Here is a 24,478-nt window from a genome sequence, read left to right on the forward strand (position 1 = left end):
GCATTACCTAGGAAAAATGTAGGGTGTCTATTTACGCTTAGCTCAAGTTATAGCCTTTATAGTGTAAGAATATACTCTAAACTGAAGGAAGGAGACTTATCTCAAAATAATAATTTAAAAAAACATGAACCAGTCTCAGTTTTTGCCATTTATAACCATTACAAAGAACGATTGCTTTCTGAGGTAGGTTAGTCATATGGAGCCATCGAATCATCGGTTTTGCTGACTGCAATGAAACCATTCATGGAGGATCACAGAAATTGTTTTCATGAAGGGTAGGTTAATAACCTATAACACCATGCAAAAGAGAAGACAAAAATCTCACTTTGAATTTTGTGGCTGGATGGATCCAGTAATCTCAAAGCTATACAAAGCTTATTGTTGGCAAAGATGTGTCTGCTTTTGATTTGAGTGTGCTAATGTAATATGGAAAAGCTTCTCTGTAAAAAACATATACACACATATATTTTTTTCTATATATTTGAACATAAGTGTGTGTGTGTGTGTGTATGTGTGTATATATGTACATGCTTATATGCCTGAATTTTAAAATCCTCTCTGTCCTAAGAGACAGACTTACTTTCCTAATGGCTAGTCATGCATATTAGTAAGAAAACTACCATATTACACTTGGGTGCCTGAATTTAAGCACTTACAGCCAGTTTTTTCAAGGCATTTAGTTATTTACACCTAGAGTTGGGTTCCTCATGAGATCATCTACTTTTGCTAGTGAGATAGGCGCCCACTGGGAGCTTGTTACAACTCTGCATGGTTACCTCTCAGTATCTGATTCCTACCTACGTGTTGAATCACAGAATCATAGAATGGTTTAGGTTGGAAGGAACCTTAAAAATCATTTAGTTCCAACTCCCCTGCCATGGGCAGTGATACCTTCCCATGGCAGGGGGGTTGGAACCAGATGGACATAGTTTGCTCAGGCCTCTTTAAATATAAATATTAGATCTACTGTTCATCAGTTTTGCAAACATTAGCTTCGAGAAATTTATCATTTGATGGCTGCAAACTAGGCTTGCAGTCTTCCTTCTAAAATTCAACATAGGTTATATCTCTTCAGTGAATCACACTGGGGAAAACCCCTCGTAACTAATGTATGTATTTTCATTTCCCGCACTACATTTCTTCAATCATCTTATCAGTACATTTTTTGTCATGGTTATGAAGGGAACCTTGCGTCTTTGTCAAAACTGATCTGCTAGCAGAAATATTATGAGGCCACCTAAGATCCTGCAGCAAGCACCAAGAAAAGGACACAGAAGCAAATGCTTTTAAAAAAATTATTCAGCAAAAAAAAATATGTGTGCATATCATATTTGAGTGTTCAAAGATATGCTCCTGAAGTGTAACATAGTTGAGGAGTCAGGCATTTTGTAAGGTAGTTACTCCATGTCAAAGAGCAAATATAGTTAGTCTCCCATTAAAAAACACGGAACAACAACAAAAAAACCCCAACCAAAACCACAAGCTCCTCTCCCAGAAAAACCTCTGCTTATCTGGAGCCCAAAAGGAATCTGCAGATGTATACCCCCTGCATGAGAACAAAGTCTTCAGTCACTGGAATGCAATGCTATAAAAACAAATACTACAAAGTCTGGTAACAGGGGGATGTCTCACTTGCATATTTTTTTGTGACCATCTTGGTTTGCAGGGAAGGGGCTCCCCAATGCATGTGAGCCAGCAGGATCTCTTTGTACTAAGTCGCTGTCTGTTTGGCCAGATGTCTTCCCAACAGCGAGATAGAAAAGCCAGAGCTCTTATTAAAATAAGTTGGGAGAAGGAATGGAAAAAAGCATGTGTCCAGCGAAACAAGGCACATTTTGTCCCATCTGATATTTATTAAACGTTGATCAAATCAGCAGTGAGAAATGCACATCATGCGGAAGTGACCCTGGTTCCCTGGGTTTGGAAGTTAGTGACAAATGTCTGGGAGCAGACCAACATTGAAAACATGTGTACAGGACACAGAGAGGAGTGTGCTGCACTAGAAGCAGCAATAACAAAGGGAGAAGAGCTTGACTTCAGCTGAGAACCCCTTTTGCAGGTTTTACATATGTTCTATCAATGGAATGAGCGTGTAGGGTCTTTCCCTGTACATTTACTCTACAGCTTTCTAGATGAGAGGTTACACATCTCCTGGAAGAACACTGCATTTTATGTAAGCCATGAAAGCAAGCAGTTGAGTGGGTAAAATTGGGGAAGTTTTGTCAAATTAAAGCCAACCTGCTCAGTTTTGTGTAATCACAACAAGCATTTGAAATCATCTCCCATCTGTTGTTGCTTAACGTTTTGGCTATCGCGTCTTGTCAGAGCAACCCTTCAATAAAAATGTGTCCTCACAGTGCAGACTAAATGCATCTCCTGTATCAGAACAATCTTATTTGGGCTTGGTCCTTAAATAGGGTAGTGGGGAAGAGCAACGGGGCGAGTTGAAGCCAAGGTAGGTACTTGGGGAGGTTGTGGAGCCCTGGTTACACTGTAATTCTTCCCTATAGAGAGGGTTGCATTCCTGGCTTTTACCTTTGCTCATAGCCTGGATTATTTAACTGCACAGAAAGACATCAGAATGAGTCTTCCAAATCTTTTCTTCAAGGTACCTCTATCTTTAGTAATTTTTATAAGTTTAGTAAACTAGAAAGTCAGGTGTTAATAGTAGCAGAGTTAAGAGCTATGTATTTGCAATAAAGAATAAATTTAATAGCTCTGAAAGACTTTACCGTGTCTATCTCTAGGTAAAGGAAAACAAAGGAGCCTCTTAGAGCTCCCTGGCTTTTTACTCCAGCCCTGGACCTGGGACACGTTAGATGAGGGTAGTGGGGGTGCAATGGCAGTCAGATACAGTTTTAAGCTGATAGGCAGAAAGCGCCAGCAGACAATGCAATACATAGTTCCAACCCAGCTTAGTTAATGGAATCACTCTAGCCTCTATGATCGCTTCAGGATGCTGTGTTTATATTACTGATACCAACAGCACTGGTCTGTTAAAAGTTGAAAAGGTCTGGCTTTTGTTGGGGCGCTGTTCTGATGTCAGTTTGAAATACGCTGAAAGTAAAAGTTCCAAAAAGCCAAAGTGCTGTTTTATTGAACCAGCAATAGAGAGGACTGAGACAAGTGAAACAAGATCCTTATGAAGCACTGGAACATATATGATGCTAGATGCTGAACTACAATACATCCAGTGACATCAGTGAAGTTTCAGTTCATTATACTACACAGGAAGCCAGAGTATGGTGACAGAAAGCAGGTCATGTCATAAAATGAGTAATCTTAATATGAGACTGTAATCAAGTGAAACTTTTTGATGTGCAGTTGCTGTCAAAGGTTTTGTTTTTATTTCTGCCTTTCTCTGTGCTTTGTACCTCTGCAGTCTATCAGTCTTCCCGGTTATGGATCTGGTCCTGCTTCCATTAACATTAAAATAGGGAGGATCAAGCTTTCTATTATCTGTGTACTTGGAAGGTGAATGTGATGTGCTTTTTGCCCCAAGTTTCTCATGGGTTTTGATATGTGGGATGTTCAAAGACTTAAAGGATTGGAATCTGAATTTTAAACCCTTCGGAGGAGGAACCATTCAGTGCTCAGGGGTTCAATGAGCCCATTGGTACCAGTTAACAGCAGCAAAATGGTGCTCCATACATCACAAGTTCCTACTGCGAAATAATTTCAGTCTCTGAATACCTACTGCAAACCCTTAGAAAACTGTACTTTCCCTCTCCAGCTTTTTCAGTATGCAGAGCTTCCCCACGAGCAAACTCCTTGAGACTGTCGGCCAAAGACAACCAGCCCACACATCAGGATCCATAAGCAAACTTGGCTATTGAATTATGGACACTTCACCTTTTCTTTTGTGTTGCAGGAGTTATCAGCCTTCCAAATCCAAGTTACCAATAAATGGGCTATGCAACTGCCTGTCTCTGTGCCAGCTCCCTTCCCTCCCACCTACCCAGGCAGGAAAGAAGCCTTTCCACTCTGGAGTTTCTGTTCTTGGGTGTATGCTTACAAGTGTTTGTCTCATTTTCCCCTGATGCTCCTGTTCCTGAAAAAAGAACCAGATGTTCCCAACTGGTCTTATGCCTAAACACCAAGGAACCCAAATCTATGACATATTGGTTTCATCACATGGCAGCAGAAAGTCATGTCACAGCTAAAAAGTTTAGAAAAAACATTAGAGGACATAATGCAGAAGGTGGGCTGACCTGTGAGAGATGCATTTCTGCCTTAGCCATGGCTAGTATATGTGCAGAGGGAATTGAGGAAAATGCCTTGTCAAATAAACTTTGTATAAATCCTCTTCCTGAGTTGTTCCAATATGGTAATCCCTCCTTCAAGTACCCTGGGCTCAAGGAATTCACTGGAAACTGCTGTTCTTTGAGAGAGAAATACAGTTGACTTAACTTGATATGTTGGTCACCCATCCTCCGTGAACCCGGGGAAGTGAGCTGTGCTCTTCTCTTAAAAAATGTAAAATAAAAAACCATTCTGCAGAAGGTCATGAGTTGGGAAAAGTAAAATCATCTGTGGGTAGGCCTCAGGGGAAATATAAGTTACTCATAAAAAGCTACGGAGCAAGTTTTGATTAGTTAAGTAATCTGGTACATAGAATTTATTAGAGCTTAAAGGTTTCCTGTGGGACTCCCCTAATAGTACACAAATAGAGTAAAATATCAAAGAAATGCATTTTCTGACAGACACAGAAAGCTACATTAATCCTGGCCTGCTTAACACACATCAGAAGGAGGGATAAATCCTGCCCATTAATTCCAGCACAGTGGTCCAGTATTCATGTTTTTACACATTTGTGTTTCTGACAAATTTCTTGGTAACTTAATCAAGGCTTCCAACACTCTCAAGCTGTTCCCAAGGAGGATGTAGAGAAAAGAGGAATATTGCTTCCCTAATAGACTCAAAGATATCAAACCATTCTGCAAACAGTGCAAATATAAAATAATAAAGGCCTGTTTTCTCTCAACTTGAGGCCCTTTTTCTTAAACTTGTCCACAAGGGGAAATTCACCAGCATTTTTCTGTTGGTATAGATGTACCGCTAGCTTTACCAGTATAGCAATCCTTCTTTTCTGTGGAAATAATATTCTCCAAACCCCCCAAAAGTAAGGAAAAAAGTCTCTCTCATTATGGAAAAAAAGTGTTCATATGGTAACCATTTGTGGTAATGGTTACACAGCAGGACCAGTACTCCTATCGGGTTTTCACAATGCTATTTTATTTCTGTATTTTCCTTCTGCCGGAGCATTTACTGTCTCCTATTGCCTCTGTAGGGAGACTGAATGCTAAGAAAGAGCTGCTACAGTGTGATGCCTGACAGAGGAGATGCTAATAACCATTTGACTTCCAAAGCTCACCATAGTCTTGTTAGCACAATTGGAAAATAGCCCTGTCTCTCAGGAAAGCCACAGGTTTTCCAGTGAAGCAGAACCTACTTCTCTTCCACATGCTAAGATCCCAAAGTGATTGTATCACTAAGCTGATGCTTTAACCACTGTGGAGGCTATCCTGGCAGAATAGACAGATAGATAGGCACCCATACATCATCTGCTTACATAAATAATTTGTTTTTTAGAGAATGGAGGAGAGGAAATGGGGAGATAAAACCAGCGATGTGTTCTTTGCCATTGTTTTAAAATTCTTAAAATCTTCTTTTGCAGGTATTCAGGAGGGGACTCAATGTACCAAATGTAAAAATAACTGGGCACTGAAGTTTTCCATCATCTTATTATATATTTTATGTGCCTTGTTAACAATCACAGTAGCCATTCTGGGATACAAAGGTATGTATGAATCAGGCCCAACATTTCACTTTCAGCCAGGCATCCAAGAGCATTTACATATATTAGATAGACAGGCAGTTTATCACATTTCACCTTAAATATCAATACCTTGGCAATGTTGGCTTTTTGTACACACATAACAAACTGCAACCTTAGATTTTCACTTCCAAACAATTATGAAGTTTTGAAACTTGATTAGACATTTGAAAGAAAAGAAAAAACTTAGAACAAAATGATCATTCTTCCACACAAAGTACTAACTGGAAGACTTAAAGCTCTGTAACATGTGCTATACCTTGATTTCATTGAGCTTTTTTACATATATTGCACCTTTCCAGAATAAATATCCTTCTTAATGGGAGAGCCAGGAATAGTCTTACTAATATAATATTTATCACAGGAACAAAGTGTAGGATCAATATTACTTTGAAATATCTGGAAGAAAGATTGAACCAGGAGGTGCCATTGTTTTGAGTTATCTACAATTATTTTGATGAACAAAGATGCTTAGATGCTTTTGAAAGTAATTGCAAAGATTCTGGTAGTTGGGCAACCCAGTAATGGAGAAAATTTCATTTGTGCAAGTCATTGGTAGGGCACATTGGAAAGCATGACTTAAAATTCCCATATGTCCTCAGCACTAATTAACTGTAGCTACTTAGGCATGCTTATGAATGTTTTGATGTAAATGTCTGCATGTTGTGCAGTCACATCTGTAAGTTAAATAAATAAGACATGAGTTTCTGGTAAGAAAAAGAAAGTGAGTAACATCTTTGTGAGTTATTATAACAGGACATCACAGCATGTTGCGGAGAAAACCAAGCTAGCTTTAAACTAGCTGCTTGAGTATGGCCCTGAGAGTAGCTTCAAAACCCCTCCAAGAAGCTGGGTAAATATTCTTGTGATTAGCATGCAGTGTGCCCTGTGCCACCAACAGCTGCACTTGTAGAAGAGCTGACATCACCTCTGTCCTTTGCCAGTGAAAGAAAATGTAATTGTAGAAATAGAAAGGGATAAATATTTATTTAGGAGGATTTGGTACAGTTTTGAGTGGGAAGAAAATTAAAACTGATTGGTTTAAATGGAAGATTTAGCCGGGGAGATGACAGAATGTGAAGGACAGATAGAGACACGTAGGTATTCCTTTTTCATGATCAAGCAGGCAGAATGTGGCAAATTAAAATCAAATGTAAAGAAATGCAGTACATATATAATTGGTCATACATTCTCCTGAAGAATGTGTAACTGGTCTCTGGAAGTCAGATTCTGAGCAAAAAAAACTTTCCAGGATTCAAAACCTTGTTCTTGATCTATAAAGGTAAGATAATTTGGTTATATGGACTAGGGGAAGACAAACTTAGGCCTTTTCCAGGTACAAATCTGCAGAGATCTGCTTACAGCAGATGAGGATGGAATCCTTCCAGGCTATAACCCAGCCACTAAACGCCTGGGATTTAGCAGAATTTTCCTCAAGAGAGTTTTATACAGGGCTATCAGTTCTGGGGCTCATCAAAAGACTCAGACCTCACTTGGCATCAGAAACAGCCTATCAAGTTGGAGGAACCATTGCTCTGTATCTTGCTTTGGCAAATGTTTTTTTGTGCAATAGTAATAAGAAAACTGTCCAAAAGATCTCTTTGGGAGAGGGAATTTCTCTTCCTCATTTCAAACCACAGTTTTCAAGCTTCTTTCTCCATGGGGGCCTCTAGCACTGTCTTTTCCCCAGGCTTTGCTCTCATCTTGAGGCCCCATCTTTGCTACACTAATTTCTAAACCTCCCTCTTGTACTGAGTAGTCATTGACGCCTGACCAGGGACTAGTCTTTCTGTTATAGCAGTATCAGGGCAAGGACAAAAGAATTTTCTCTCCCACAAAAAAAATGGGAAAAAGATTATAGGAAGGTCGATAATGCACATCTTGCTCACAGACCTTAAGACATCTTGGTGACCACTGCTCCACCACTCACCAACTTGGTGACTGCTCTATCTGAATGCCAAGGGAAAGAAGCATATGCTGGAGAAAAGTCCTGTTTAGTCCAAGGTATCCTTTCTGTAATGCCAAGCAGCAAATGGTCATACGTCAGGCATTAATTTCACCCTTTGTAACTGCAGCTTAAGAGCTTCATCTCCACAGTGCCTAAGCACTAATTTGCAGGGAAAACATGAGTTAGACAAAACCCCAGCTGACAGTACATATTCAAAGGAATTATTGAAATATTTTTGATTGTTGGGAAGGAATTAGGCCTTAAAGGAAGAACAAAACTCAAAATAAAATTTTATAGAGCTCTTGAACTCTCCTCTCTGCATTAGAGTTTTGCTTATCTGTCTTATTGCAATATTACACTGAAAGAAGGAATTCTGCTGGCATAAGGGATTCTTTCAGTCTCTTAGCTAAGTTTCCATTAAATTTGCCTCCCACACTTATGTTTATAAAGCCCAAAACTACTTTTAAAACTTTCATTTCCTACGTGGTATTTAGATATCCTTTGTGATTTAAAATGTTAAAACTACTAATCAGTGGATTAAATATGGCAGGCAAAAAAATAACTCAATGGGAGGTGAAGTCAACACAGAACAAACCTCCAAACTGGTGGTAAAAATTACATACTAGGTTGGAGAAACCTGAAACCAAAACATGAATTAAACATCAAGGTCATGAAGGACTAACAAGCTGAATTTACTATTAGTTTGCTTTGAGAAGACATATTAAATTATTGTTAAAAGCATTAATAAAGCAATCTGTAGTTTTTTACGCATACTTTCTTAAATTAAATGCAAAATACAAAGTTACAATTTTTCTGGCACCAGCCAGTGTCTGATTAGCCTATTGAAGGTGAATGATCTTCCTGTGACTCACTCCAGTGAGGGAAGCTAGCATGCTCTCAGCTTGAATTTCTGGTACTTCTCATTCTTTGGTCAGTCCTTGTTTTGAAGTTTCTTGACTAATGCCCTGCGTGACTTTCATCTACTTCTACGAGTTTGCCTGCCATTACCTAGGGCCCACACATCCTGGTGAGATGGCACATTTTGTCCCTACTTCCAAAATAGTGGCTCAGATGCAGGAGGTCCTCAATGTTCTGGTCAGCAACTACTTGAAATTTTGGCTTTGGAGAGTCTTTACCACATATTCCAGTGACCTTGTCAGAAAGTGAGATGACAATGTAGAGAGATCTGACCAAGCTTAAGTCTCTAAGCTTAAGGCATAGATAGACTTTGCATTTTTGAGAGCAGCAGACTGTTGGGAGCAGCAGAGTGGCCTTCATAAGGGATATTATGGCTGGTCTGCCTGTTTTGCCTTTGCCTTTTTCTGGAGAAGATGGGAGATGGCTGTTCGAACCCAGGGCACTCCCCAGAGGTTTACTTCCACTCCTGAGAGTGCTCCACATGCTCACCTACCACCGAAGGCTCCATCCAGCGATGGTGGTGGGAGCTACTGCCAGGGAAGCAAAGGCATTCCCATTAATAGGACATCCATTCATATGACCCCTTTTCACAGCAAGAGCAACAAAACCTACTTTGGCCATAGTGTTCTACTTGTTCTCCCCAGAGTTCATCCTTTCCACTTGCAGGCCAGTAGCAGGAAAGTACATAAACTACAACTTGCTTGGGTAAGGAGTTTGGGCAGGAGATCAAGTCCCCCAGGCCCACAATTTGTTTGACTGTGGAGGCTAAGATTCTGTCCCTGTGTAAAGCAAATATATGCATTGGTTTGACTATGGGATGACAAAATTCAGCTTAGCCTGCATCACTAGGAATCCTTGAGCTAACCCTACAGTTCACGTTTGCAGAGACCTCCACTGTTTCTGCTGCTGGAGCTGGGTGGTTTGAACTTGGTTCTGGCCTCTCTCCTCTACACTTCACGACAGGGGAAACAATTAAAATAAAGGAAATGGTTTGCCTGATATAGCTAATTCTCCACTTTGCATCAGTTAATCTGGGTAAGTCATCACCAGTGTAGTGTCAAATAGACAAAAATCAATACCTTGTGTGTTTGAAAGTGGCCTTGTCTTTCCAGACTCTCTAAACCAGCATCGTCCAGCTAAGTGTCATGTCAGCCCACCCAATCCAGGGGTGCTGTCTTGCACCCAGTTACATGCTAGAATTAAGAACTATTACTTTCTGTAGGTGGCATGCTGCTGGAGACTGAAAGACCTTTTAACAGTGCTCATTAGTGATCTTTCAGACACAGTTCAGGCACAGTCTTCCCCACATATCACGGCCAATTGTCAATAATACCAGTAAGGCTTCTGATTAAAGTCCTGCTTCAACAAATTTTTGGGGTGTTCCACACAAATAATGTCCATAGCTACAGACCAGCTCAGTCTTTAGAGTGGGGTGTTTTTTTTACTTTCAGCAATGAAAATACCATACGCTGTTGTATCTTTAATTCCATCAAATCTCATTGAACTGCCAGTACAAGCTACTACATATTGATAGGATTTCTACTATTTTCATTTGCTTTGGACTCTTCAGGGGAATATTTTAACCCAAGTTTCCAGTGTTAGATTTCATTCAACCATGAAAACATTCTTGTTGTTATAGGACAGTGTAAAATCTCAGTTTTACAAACTTCAAATCTGAAGTACAAACTGGCATTCATTTGTACAGCAAAAGGAAGAAACTACATTTTCCTTTCATTATTGATAACATATATCAATTTGCCAACTCCAAGTGTATTGCATAACTGGAGAAACCAGGTGAATATTACACTAAATCTGAATTAACAAGACCCATCGGTGATGTGACATTGCTAGTCAAGGCACAGGTCCAGCAGAAACACTTGGAGTAGGCCTGCTTTTCAAATCCAGATGCTGTCCTGAGGTCCTCTTTAAGTGCCCAGAGTGAACCATGTCCTTCACACTGACTATCCATAAACAAAGCAGAACACAACAGACTGAACAAGGAGCTGGCTAGAGCTAGCCAGAAGGAAAAACCAAGTATGCTCCCTACACTCACTCCATGTGACACATAGTTGTAAACATGCATCAGTAGCGTGTCAGAAGTAACTGAAGGACCTTTGCTGATCTGGGCTCCAGCATGGAAGACAGTTTGGCAGGACAAACAGAGTATCAGCTCTGAGTTCATTTAGGAAAAATGGCATACAGCATTTTGACAAGTAACTTTAATGGGCAGAAGAACCAGTGAAAAATTAGTGCTGTATTGGGGGAAGAATGCTTTCTAAAGCAGAAGGTATTGAGCAATGATCCCCCTGAAAAAATAAAGCCATTATTGTAGCCTGGATCTGGTGCTTAGCAAGCAATCTGCCATCATCTCTAATACAGAAAGCCACACTCTGACTCGTATCTTTGCACACACAGTAGAGTCTCTGTTTTCCTGGCTTGTAAGCAGTATAGAAAGGAGCAGACAGGTAATTTGCTAAAGGGTGTCTAGTCTCTCTGAAAACCTTGAGACTTTTTCTCTGTTGTAACTCCATTCACCTGAGTGCAGTTGCACCAGAGATAATCTTGGTGTGCTTTTTCTCCTGTTGGTTTTGGGGAAGCAATAAAAGCCTGCTGTGTAACTGCGGTACCCAGAGTCACAAAAACAAGGGCAAAAGTTAATAAAAAAGCAGCACTTGGTGGACTACACTTTAAAGGTCTGGGATTCTTGTGGTTGATCATGAACAGCAAAAGATCCCCTAAATTTCCACTTCTAGTAAAAAAACAAATCTTTACATAGCAACAACTTCTGTGAAGCTATTTCCTAGCTGCAGATTATCTCCCACACAGAAAGAGTTAGCAGTACCCCCTACACCACACAGGTTTACAGAATTGGCTTCACTATCTCAAGACATGGGAAGCACCTTATTTCTTCTGTTTTAAAGAGGGAGCTGGCACGATAACTTGTGTAGCCTCTCCCAGGGTTGGTTCAGATCAATTCCGTTCCCAGTGTAGCAAAAGGGCTAAATAATCTTGTGATGAGAAGAAATTTCTGCCCCTGGTTGCTGCTTGAATGCAAAAGCCTATTAGACAAGATTTGGTGTGGAAGCTGAAGGCTGCCTCTAAGCTTGCAAGCATTTCACATTTTTGCCACTGGAAGCCACCCCAGGCTCTTTATTTGTTGCTCTGCTTTTTCCATTGCCATATCGATTCCATCAAATAATCAGATTGTCTTAGTGACAAGAAAATGACTCAGACATTACAGAATAAAGAGCACATCAGCCATAAATATGCACTTGCTGAATGACCATCCTTTCAATCTTAATGAGGCAGAATGGTTTCAAGACCATTTTGAGTGATCTGTACCATTACCAAGGTGTTTAAAAGTTGATCCCCAATATATTTAGTAATTGCATCTTCAAACTGCTATCTCAGTCCAAAGTTTGCTATCCAGGTGGCAATTTTTAATGATTAAAAGGCACAGGAAAAAAAAGAAATGTACTTCTTAAGGAGAAATGGTGCATAGCAAAATAAAAGGAAGTCTTCTCTCATGTGTCTGACCCTTTAGCAATCAGTCTTCCTTTGCCACACAGCACTGAGCTTGGAGCATGAAAATACTGTTAAAAGAAAAGGACTTGGTTCATGAGGAAAACCCTCAAAAAGGGATTTCCTCATTCGGAAGAGAGATTGCTGATGAACAAAGAAATGTTTCGGGACTGTTGGCAGACTGAAGAACTGGAAGAATGCTGGGTCCCACCAGCAGATAGGAGCTCATCCTTCCAAGATTTTACAGAGCAACAACAGAGTGTAGTGGCAAGCAAGGCAATTTTAAAGTGGTTCCTTTTTTTGTTTGATAGTAGTGGTTGTTTTTATGGTTTGCTTTATTGTTTACTAGACTTTTTTCATAATTTCACTTTTCTTCTTTTCATAAAATACTGTTCTTTTTCCCTAGTTGTAGAAAAGATGGACAATGTGACAGGTGGCCTGGAAACATCCCACAGAAGATATACAGAAAAGCTCACCGAGGTAGAGAGTGATCTGAAGAAATTAGGTAATCTACACAAGCAAAACCCCTTTGTATTATGGCTTTGGGGTGTTCTCCTGGCAGATAGTGGCAGGAAATTTGTCTGAAAAAATTTCTGGCTATGACAAGATACAGCACGTCTATTCCAATTTCGCAAGTACTTGGGAAAGCACTTAAAAATAGTTAAGATCAGCTCTACTTAAGACAGCATTTTAAGCATACTTCAATATTTACAGTTTCCACTGAAGTCACTCTGAAATCATTTATACTAAAATAAACAGACACTTGAAGGTTGTCCTCAGGAGAGAGTCTTCTCTGAGGTAGAGATGTAAAACATAGCAGAAGCTGTTCCACAGCACAAGAGATTCTACATAAAATGAAAATCTGTCACCCGGTCATCTTGATGCTGTTTTAGCAATTAAGATTCAAAACTGAAGGCCATTTTAAGGAGTGCACAAATAATCAGTTGTTCAAAACTCTTACATCTGAGGCAAGTTGATTACTTCCATAAAATGTTTCTTAATCATCTCAGGGAATATAGGACACAAGGTTGTTATGAGTTCATGTCTCCCAAGTGCTATCACAGTTCTCAGTTTGCAGTAAGATGGAAAAAGATCATGGATAAGGATTCTACTCACTAAGTGTACATTTCTACCTTTCTTCCTTGTCTGGGAAGGAAGCAGAGCTGTTATCAATTTATATATACATAGACTTATAGTTTATTTAATTAGTTTTTATATGAATACTAATATACACATACATGCATGCGCTTGTTGAAATAAATTTTGTTTAGATTCATAAACCATATATTGAGACACATATTTCTAAGAAAAATGAATTGCATGCAGCTTGATCATAAATTTTTACAACTTTTTCCCCTCAAAAATAGTCTGGATTCTGAAGTATTTCCACACTGCATTTAGTTCAAAGACATGGGGTAATTCGGTGGCGTGTATTTTTACTTATGCATGTACAGAAATAATTGTTACACTTTAAAGCACATGCAACCTTTTGGGTTATATTTGGGTTATTATACTATGCTGATTAAATTTTCACAACCTGGAGCACCTTTGATTCATTCACACCCACACATTTTTACATGCTGCTGGATGGATGGCCAGTGAGATGCTCAGGACCATCAGTTCCCATTTAAATGGACTTGCCATAAAGGAAGTTAAAAAAGTTATGGTGCAATGTGTGGGGGAGGCATAAAGGTAAGAGAACTGCTGTAGGGCCAGTAGGATAACAGCATGCACTAAATGAAAGACAGACCTTCAGGGATTAGCTGTATGTGGACCTGGCAGTTGTCAGAGTTGTGTGAGGAACACAATATAATTTGAGCTATAATCGAGAGGTAAACATAGAGTCAGAGCTGAGAAGATCCTGGAGTGAGGCAAGTGGCAGGGAGAGGAACCGTGCTTGGGAAGATGTCCATCCACAAAAGACTCCGTAAACACTTCAGACTGAAGTCTCACAAGCCAGCATTTGATGTTTGCCATCACGAGTCACTCAAACACACCAGAAGAAAGCTTCATACACAGCTGTATTCACTGTAGTTTATGAAAACCATCCTGCTCTCTCTTGGAGTCATCTGAAATGATGGACTTCAGACCACATAGTTCATAAATATAGCTACACTTAGATGAGGACAAAATATATGGACTGCATGTAGGAGAGGGAAGTGACTGAGGTCAAGAAAGGGAACTTTCCCTGAAAGTGAGTGTTGACTGCTTATTTCCTTGGGTTTTATGTCCTGGCTGATAAGCTGTGGAGCCTCAAAAGCTTAATCATACACAGACAAGCTTCCAGAAGTATTTTGTAGGGCAGTGTAAGCAGGAGCAGAGATGTTCCTCAAAGATTAAAGGTTTTGCCTTCCTCAAACTCAGAACATAAGGAAACAATAACAGCAAAATAAATGTCATTAAAAGCAATAGTAAAATATTAGAAAGAAAACCAGGAATACATCATATCCTGTCATATCTGGAGTAGCCTGCTGGCAAAGCTTTTGTCTGTAACCTAGATTGTTTTAAAATAGGTATTAGAACTTTTTTAAAACTAAACCCAAGATTTTAAAAAATGGAACTATATGTACTAAATCACAATGAAGATACTCCACCTGCCAGGAAAAGGAGGAAGAAAATATCAGCAGCTAAAATTTACTTCTAAGCTTTCAGTGAAATCCAGTTGTAACTTCAAAACATATTGATACCTCTTTAGTATTTGAAATTCTGTTTATCATTCAGTTTTCATTCAGAATACAGCACTACTTGACTGAGTATACTTATAAGTTTCTAATGGTAGTTTTTCCCATATATAATGACAGAATCACCATTTTGTTCTCCTCAGCAAGACACAAGGTCTTCCTTGATTATTCTTTGATTTTTTCTCTGTCTAGTGGCAGACCTTTGCTTAGTGGTTTCTCTTTTCTGGAGAAGATAGCATAGAAGTTCTATTGACAGAATATTTTGACAACCTGACTATACTTAAAATACACTATGCTTTTTTATAGTGTGTTTTAAAAAACTCATCCTAAAGCCTTTCAATTTTTTTCCTGTACAATAGATGACCAAGCTGGACAAAAAGCCATGAATACTAACACTGAACTGTCTAGCTTCAGATCTGACATTCTGGCTCTTCGTCAGCAGCTTCATGACATTGCAGAGAAAACCACCAGAAACAAAGATACACTGGAGAAGCTGCAGGAGTCTGGAAATGTATTAAATGATAGACAGAGCCAAATGAGAAGTGCCTTAGATAGTAACTCTTTCATGATCATCAGTGTCAATAAGACTCTTCAGGCATATACCGGCTATATCAACAATCTTCAACAAGACACAAGTAATATCCAAACAAACTTGCAAAACCAAGTGCATTCTCATAATGTGGTCATCATGAACCTGAACAACTTAAACCTGACACAAATACAGCAAAGAAATCTTATCAGTGTCCTGCAGAAGTCAATGGAAGATACAAGCTTGGCTATTCTAAGAATCAAGAATGACTTTCAAAATCTGCAGCAGGTTGTCCTTCAAGCCCGGAAGGACACTGACTGGCTTAAGGAGAAAGTGCAAAATTTACAGACTTTGGCCGCCAACAACTCCGCATTGGCAAAAGCTAACAATGATACACTTGAAGACATGAACAATCAGCTCAGCTCCTTCGGTGGGCAAATGGAGAACATCACCACAATTGCCCAAGCCAATGAACAAAATCTAAAGGATCTCCAGGAACAGCATAAAGAATATGAAAACAGAACTTCTGCCAAATTCAATCAGCTAGAAGAGAGGTTCCAGGTCTTCGAAACTGATATAGTCAATATCATTAGCAACATCAGCTACACTGCTCATCACCTACGGACACTGACTAGCAATCTCAATGAGGTCAGGACAACTTGTACAGACTCCTTAAGTAAACATTCAGATGAGTTGATTTTTATGAACAGCACACTAGCCAATATTCGCTTAGACTCTGCATCTCTCAAGATGCAACAGGATTTGATGAGGTCAAGGTTAGATGTTGAAGTTGCCAATTTGTCAGTAATCATGGAAGAAATGAAGCTGGTAGATTCCAAACACGGCCAGCTCATCAAGAACTTCACTATCTTACAAGGTATGCAGCTTCCCTAATGATGCCTATAATCGTCTATGCTAAATTCCTGCTTGCATTACTACTTTAGTTCTGTGGAAGTTAGTGCATGCTGGTACAGAGTCCTGAGGTTTTCCATTATCTAATCCTAAACTTTGGAAATGTAAAAGTAGCTGGGATTTTCCTTACTAATTATCCTGTGCATTCTTTACATAGCTAGAATGGGGATGTTACGAAAGAAGGTTCTGACTTAGCAAAGTTTTATTCTGTCTGACTGACTGGATCAGCTTTTGATTTAGTTTCTAAAATAAGCTAGTGAAGGTGTGGAACCTCAAGAAACCAATCCCTGCTAAGGAGGAAATGGCTAAGAAATATACGTTGGACTAGTCCCAGAAAGGTCCACCCTTACTGAAAAACAAGTTGCTATTTCACTTTAAGCCAGTTGTTAGACTGCCAGAAAACATCCTACTTCGCTTAGTTTTTAATCCTGGGATATTTTATTTTCTCCAGAAATAAATAGCATCAAGTTTAGGAAGTTTCTTCCAGCCAAATATTATCCCAAATGAAAAGAACATTCATATTTCCAACCTGATGTGAACCAGTCAGGCCTAAAACTCTAATCACAAATATAAATCCATTGCTCCAAATAAACTAAGGCTGAATTAGAGCCAAGATTACATGTCAGTAACCTTAACCTTCCTCATTTCAACGAGGCCTAAATGACTCCATCTTAGGAATTTATCTCTGGAAGAGTGGAAATTATGTAGGTTGACGGGGGCGGGGGGGGTATTGACAAGGCATTTGCTCACCCATGATGAGAATCCAAAATTATTTTGTTTATTGCTGTCACAATATTGCCATTTCTTATCATGGGTATTGTTCTCTTTCTTGTTAATAGCCAGCTAGTTAGCAACTACTACTTCCAGTCTTTCCCACAGTTGGCCTATTGCTCACTATCCATCATTTTGTCTCTTTTTGACAACCCATTATTGACAGAGCAGCAAACAGGGTCATTGCAGGAGAAAGAGCCCAGTAGTTTAATAGCAGAGAGATGGGGATGGAAGGAAAAGGGAGCGTAGCAGGGTGAAGGAACGGGAGCATCAACACACAGGAGCACATGCATCGACAGCACGGAATGTGTCTTGCAGGGACTGGCACCTCGGCTGGTCACCTGGGGCATGGTGTCACTGTCCAGTTCACAGGATGAGGTGCATCAGATTATTTTCTTCTGTATCCTGTATTTCATGGAGGTTAAGGAAAGAGCAATGGTATGTAGCACCTGAGAAGCAGACGTACTTTTACAAGCACTGCTCAAAGTAGCTGCTAGCCCATTTTTCACAGTGCTGAATAGCCAGTGTTGCTGGCCTGAGATAAGTTAAACAAGGACCTCATGTGGGCTTTTTGTTTTGTTTTCTGTACATATCCCCACTTCACATGCTTACATTGTTTCAGGCCCTCCTGGTCCAAGGGGACCTAAAGGTGACAGAGGCCCTCCAGGTCCTCTTGGCCCTGCTGGCCTAAAAGGACAAAAAGGAGAGAAAGGAGAGCCTGGACCACCGGGACCTGCAGGTGAGAAGGGACCGCCTGGGCCAACTGGGCCACCAGGAGAAAAAGGAGGGAAAGGTTCAAGAGGATCGCCTGGCTCCAAAGGTCAGAGAGGTTCTCCCGGCAAGACAGGTCTGCCTGGACCAAGCGGAGACCCAGGGCCACCAGGTCCACAAGGCAAAGATGGTCCACCTGGGCCACAAGGCCCACCAGGATTTCAAGGCCTGCAAGGAACTGTGGGAGAGCCAGGGGTACCAGGACCTCGAGGACTTCCTGGGCTACCTGGAGTCCCTGGGCTGCCTGGTCCAAAGGGCCCACCAGGCCCACCAGGGCCGCCAGGTCCAGGGGTGCCGATGGCACTACAAAGTGAACCGACATCAGTGCCCGAGGCTAATGGTAAGCTATCAACATACCGCATACATCTTTGAATGAGATACAAATATATGTAGTGGAGGGTGCTCACCACTTAGTTACTGGTTCACATAACCTCTGCTACCTTAGACTAAATCTCTGGGATTTATCACAAAGAGCTCTGTTAAGTGAAGCCATACCTGTTGGTCTTCCTTCTGATGACCTGAAACTGATTGAAGTTAATTTTTACAGCTAAAGAAAAGGCAGCAGTAGTATGAGTAATAAATAATCCCCTTGATCACACGGTTTAGCCTTGATTTCACAGAGTCAGTATCCTAATAAGTAAATTCCTAAACTGTATGTAAGTGCTTTAGGTGGCAACATGCTGTAGATGGGTATGGGATCCTCCACTTACTGGCCCTGTGCAGAAATTTACCGCTGGCCTGTTGAGTTAACAGTAACTGGCTTAACACAAAAAATTCACATCACAGGTTGTTCTCCTCACTGGAAGAACTATACAGAAAAGTGCTACTACTTTTCAATTGAAAGAGAAATTTTTGAAGAGGCAAAGTTATTCTGTGAAGAGAAGGCATCACGCTTGGTTATCATAAACAACAAAGAGGAGCAGGTAATTACCTTCTCTTTCTGTTTTTCAAGGAGAGAGTTTGAGGTTATTTAACATGTGGAAGCCACAAGGCAAGTGCGAAGCTAAGAGCATCATGAATTCATGTAATGAAGTAGACACAGTGATTGACTCCAGTTAGCATTTTGTCCACCCTCTGCCTGCTCAGCAGCTTCTCCATGTGCAGAAGGGCAGTGTGAGCAGAGCTGGTGCTGACCCTGAAGGTGGTGGGCACAGAGCAGCCGGAAAGGCTGGCAAGAATTGTAGGAGTTTTTGAACCTTTAAAGATGGAGTCCATTATGCCTTGCATATTATCCAAAATGTATTTTTTGCAGTGGTGAATATAAATTAATTTTAAATTTTCTGATTTAATACATGCAGCCTAAGACTACTGTGATCCCCGAAATATTTTTAATCTAACTATAAATCTAGTTATACTTTTACTATTGTTCAACACAATTATTTGGTGGCTACATAGCAGTGGGGATGTCAAGATACAACTGCTTCTTCTTTAGGTTTTTTTTCAATTTGTATCTATAAGATGTTGGCTGTGACTTTATGTCAACCTAATTTTCATGCCTAGCTCTCTCTACTTCACATGCAAACACTGCGATGGATTCTAGTGTGGGCACGGAGTCGCAAGGCCAACTCCTGAAACATATCTTCAGCTTAGAAAAATTTCTTTGACCCTTCCTATTCTGATAACAAAGATGCTCATGAAACCAGAGTAGCTTACTGGCTCCGAAGATGGTTGTGTTTGTTTGTTATAGACTAAGACCTTTCTTCCACAGCAATGGATAAAAAGGCAGATTTTGGGGAAAGGCAGCTTCTGGATTGGACTAACGGATTCAGAGAAGGAAAATGAATGGAGATGGCTTGATGGATCCTTACCAGTTTACACGTACGTAAATAAAAAACAATGGTGTTTATTTTCTGCAGATGCTACCACTCTTGCTGACACTTCTAAAAGCAGCATCTAGAAATTATCCAATGGATCCAGAGGGTTGTAGGTGCCAATGAAATAATTTGTTACTGAGGGTGCTGTTGAACTGTTTTTTTCTCTCTCTTCTCCATCCACAAGGCTTTCTTTCCTTGCCAGGAAGAAAACTGAATGTTGAATGAAAGAATCACATAACTACACAGCGCAGTGTTTCTTGCCAAAACATTTCCTCCTGACTTTTATTACAAAGTTGAGATGGAAAGCACAGACAGTTTTGCTGTCTTGGTTTGAATTTTCCATATTTGCATTACAACTGGCTATAAATAGAGTGCTCATTCCGATAAAAAATGACCGGCCTTTAGATAAAGACCAAACCCAAGTGGAAAGCGTTAAATGTAAGGAAAATGTATGAAATGAGGGTGTCTACACTTTGGCCAGCTGAGAACTGAATTGGCAGCTCTCCAGGAATCCTAGAGCTACACCTAATTTGTCCTAAATGGAACAGATGTCAACCACCCAAATTTTTAATACTGAGGAGTGGACTAAAGAGTTTATAGAGCTGAACATGCTGTGCTCCAGGAAAACAGGCTACAGTCAGTCAGATGTTACAAAATGATTAGCTGTGATCTCATTGGTGTTCATTTTGATGAGAAACATGGAAAAAGTCAGATGCATTTCAAATGAGCCGTAATATTTTTCCCTTTTTCTCCCTCCCTGTTTTCATCTTTCTTTCTCTTTATGGCAGCACTGCGACTGATTCCCACTTCAGCTGCTGCTTTCAATAGATTTCCACTACACCATGATTTTAGGTGCCCTGTTGTAACCTCAGAGCAATCAGTTACTGATTTTCAAAATATTTCGTCACTTCAGGAAAGCTGTGTGTCCTCCCAGGTGCCTGGTCAGACTCTCTGTGTCAGGCAGCATATTTTTTAGCCGGGCATGGACCGTATCAGCCAGCAATCACAAGCTCTCTTCAACAACCTGTTTCTTCAGGAAAATGGAGCTTTTAAGTCCTGAGGTTGGAAGCGTTTCTTACTTGTTAAACAAAAACAGGGTGAGGAAACACTTGCTGCAAGCTTTTTACATGCTGTGTTAAGTTTCACCATCGAAGCTAACAATCTCAAAAGATAAGTGTATATATGCTTTGTACATTCCTTATAAGTCCAAAAATTCACTTCCCATCCAAGCATGGGTCCATAAAACACATAAATCTTTGCTTTTCCTCCCAAAGATCCGCCTCTGTGCAGTCAGAGCGTGATGGCAGGGTGCTGCCATCTTGGAAGCACCTGTGAGCCTGCCAGCTCTTCTCAGTCCCATCTGCCGGCAGGAATGCAGTGCACAGGGTTTGCAGGCTTGGAGCAATGCACATGGAGCATGGAGCACTCCCACTGTATGTGCATGTATATTCAGAAACAAAAATAAAGTTCATCGGTCTAATTTTAGGTCTCTGAGTTTTGGCAGCCTGAGGCTGAATAGATTCCCTTCTCTGTAATACATCTGTTTTCCATTTTCAGCAAGAGTCATATATTGTTTGTTTCAGTGTGTATTTCCTGTTCAGAACAGATCTCATGATGTTTTTGTTAATTTCTTGCAGTGAAAAACTGTCATGTGTGCTGTGTTGTGCAATCATATCTTTTGCTTTTTTGTTGAAAGAAACTGGAAAATTGGGCAACCTGATAACTGGAGCCATGGGCATGAGCCAGGGGAAGATTGCGCGGGGTTGATCTATGCTGGGCTCTGGAATGACTTCTACTGTGAAGATGTTAACAATTTCATTTGTGAAAAAGACATGGACAAAGGTAAGCAAGGTGCTTGGTTTGTTTATTTCACCCTACCCATAGTCAATTTTCCACAGCTAGAGGGCAGAAGAAGATCCAGGGTAGATGTTATGGCAGTGCATTGTTGAGGAAGAGAGGGAATCACACGTGGAGCACTTCTACTCAGATCCAGCCCAACGTGCACTTTTGTAATACTCTGTGTGATGCAGATGCTGGATTTATTGCACTCGGAAAGAGCAGCCTCCAAGCTGACTGTAGCCATGGCGTGCTCTGCGTCTTGACCATCTCCTACATGCCTAAAATTTCAGGCATGATTTGGCATGTGCTGCAGACCCTAGCCACACTGGAAGCTGTTTTTATGGACTCAGTGGCCACACAAGGGGGAAAGCTGGTCTCAGGATAGCTCAGGGACAAGCCTTCAAAAACCAAAAAGACTCTGTTTTGAGAGTTTGTGCAACACAAGGCACTTGGTGACTGCTAAGGAGGTCTTAAAATTCCCACCGCTGCCAGGAGAAGTCCTATAGGGCTGAGAGGCTGGGTCCACAGGCCATGAGGAACTCATCTGTTGCAGTTCGAGTGAAGGACTCATAAACTGCCAGTCTGACCCAGCGGTCACCCAGGTGTTTGCCACAGGGCATCTCTTTCTGGTTAAACAGGCATTTCTGCAATGGCAGAGGGTAGGTGGTTCTCATGGCTGCTTAGAGCCTGGCCCCATCATCACAGAGTTAGGTGGTATTTGTGTTCATGGTGGGGCTCTGCCTAAAACATTATCTCCTCCATACAATGTGTTTAAACATTGCTTTGCCAAGTGTGCCTGGGTGCTCCAGTTGCAAACCTGTAGGCTGAATTTCAGTGAAGGCAGATGGAAATGTCAGCTAGAGCCAAAATTACATCCCATCCACAGAAATGCACCCATAAAACAAAACAAAACAAAGTGCTGAACAAGCTTTGTGTATGTATAAGTCTGGATGTCCAGAGCGAAGAACCATGTGTAAGTAACAATGTAATTTGCCCTCATTTTCCTACATACATTTGTTATTTTAGGAAAACATCATGGTTTACAAATTTTTATCCTCCAGGACTTCCAGGGTCTGAATGAGTCCACTTAAATTTTTTGCATACTTTCATCTCTACGTTTTCTTTTTGGAAATGCATTTAATCTTCACAGGCTTTTTACGTGATTTTTTTTTTCTCTTTGTTTTTTCTCTCATACTGTAGGGCAAATATTTGGAGTGTAATAGGTTGTGACTTTACAGATACCTACATATTATGGAAATTTACTTAAAGACAAAGAAAATCCTGGGAGAGAGCAACATTGCCTACCAAAATTGGGGAAAAAAAACCAAAACAAAAACCACAAAAGCAAGCACTGAAAACTGGTTTAAATGCATAAAGGAATTCAGCATCAACTCTTCTCCAGCATCCTGCAATTATTTGAGGCCTTTCAACCCACAGCATCAGGAAATACCATTGGACTAATTCTGTTATCGATTTTCTTCCCAACCAGTAACCACATACATAAGCAACTTGTGTCTTCTGAGAAAAGACATTCTGTCAATCTGAGTAAGACTGTTGGTCACTCATATAGAAAAACATATAAAGCAACTGTGTAAACAGTATGTTTCATTTGCTAAAATCCCAAATGTAGGAAAATTATACAGATACACAAATATATAGATTTTATATAAATATATATATATAGTCCAACTCCTATCAATAATATGGAATATACTTTTAAGAGCTTTTAAACTTTGTATTTTTGTACAAAATATTTGCTTTTTACAATTGTTCTCTTTTTTACTGACTTTTTTTACAAATATAGTGCACAGGGGCCAAAGAAAACAATAAAGGTACTAATAATTCATTAAGGTTTGCTGTCAGGCCTAGCTCAGCTATAGAGAAATAATTTTCCAGTTAGAAATATTTGTACTTTCCCAGATGATTTGTTCTGGTTAAATAACTCTAAAGCAGATTTTAGATAGTGTTTTCCTTATTATATGCAGTCTAGTCTGAGTGTGTAACAAATTAAGTTGACTAAGGACTAGATACTGATTGTAGCTCTGATCACAGCCAGTGTTCCATTGGGGTACTATGCAAAGACCATGTTAATAAAAGCGTTTCCTTCCTTCCTTCCTGCCTACCCGCCTGCCTTCCTTCTTGCCTGCCTGCCTTTTCTGCCTTCTTTCCCGTCTGCCTGGCTTCCAGCCTGCCTACCTTCCTTCTTTCCATCTTGCCTGCTTTCCTGCCTTCCTGCCTGCCATCGTGCCTTCCTGCCTTCCTTCTACTCATGAGAAAATGGCACAGAAGTAAATCACCAACTTCTAAGAATGATTTTGAAATGTTTTCATTTCTTCTCCTTTCTTGTGAGGAATTCTACCCCAGTACGTGCTACCCATATTGCAAGTGAAGCCCAGATGGAGGATTTTATGAAAACAGAAACAAAGGAGCTGCACACACTGAAATATGTTTCTTTTTAAGACAGATTTCAAAATTTGGTAAGAAAAACATGCCATACTCAGAAAAGTCTAATCAACTTGCACTTTTCCAAAGTGCTTTGTAAATCGATCTCTCTGTTTTCTTGGACCTGTTCTTCTCTCCCAAACAAATTAGAAAATAAAATATGCTGCAAAACAGAAAGCAGTGTGGCTAATGAGATGATATCATCACCCAGCCAGTTTCCTGCGAGGTCCCATGAGCCGTTGTCTAGGTAGCAGTGCTGCTTATCAAGAATTTAAAAAAATTAGCAACCATTTAAAGTTCATTAGCAGAAACCCTGGTTTTGGTTCCCAGTTCTTACACTCTTTGCACGGCCACACGCTATACCACGAAGGAAGTTGTTTTGGCTTCTTGGGAGGGAGAGTTGTTTTTCCATTGCCTCCTGACCTGACGTTTACCTTGGCTGAATGCAGATAAGTTTGTTGAAATACTCCAGCTCTGTTGGAAAGAGACAAGATT

At 40.3% G+C, this 24,478-nt stretch overlaps 1 protein-coding gene across 1 annotated transcript in view; it reads left to right on the top strand.

Annotated features, from left to right (window-relative positions):
- Positions 1–24,160, top strand: part of COLEC12 (collectin subfamily member 12) — a 99,946-nt gene extending 75,786 nt beyond the window's left edge. Inside the window, exons 3-10 of the mRNA XM_075023094.1 lie at positions 5,678–5,800; positions 12,631–12,729; positions 15,265–16,311; positions 17,740–18,228; positions 18,675–18,811; positions 19,597–19,706; positions 21,399–21,544; positions 22,742–24,160. Of these exons, the coding sequence (XP_074879195.1) occupies positions 5,678–5,800; positions 12,631–12,729; positions 15,265–16,311; positions 17,740–18,228; positions 18,675–18,811; positions 19,597–19,706; positions 21,399–21,544; positions 22,742–22,761 (2,171 nt within the window). The 3' untranslated portion in view covers positions 22,762–24,160. The remainder of the gene's footprint in view (positions 1–5,677; positions 5,801–12,630; positions 12,730–15,264; positions 16,312–17,739; positions 18,229–18,674; positions 18,812–19,596; positions 19,707–21,398; positions 21,545–22,741) is intronic.
- Positions 24,161–24,478: the final 318 nt, after the last annotated feature.

The sequence above is a fragment of the Buteo buteo genome, chromosome 3 (genome assembly GCF_964188355.1).
Source record: "Buteo buteo chromosome 3, bButBut1.hap1.1, whole genome shotgun sequence".
Classification (NCBI taxonomy): domain Eukaryota; kingdom Metazoa; phylum Chordata; class Aves; order Accipitriformes; family Accipitridae; genus Buteo; species Buteo buteo.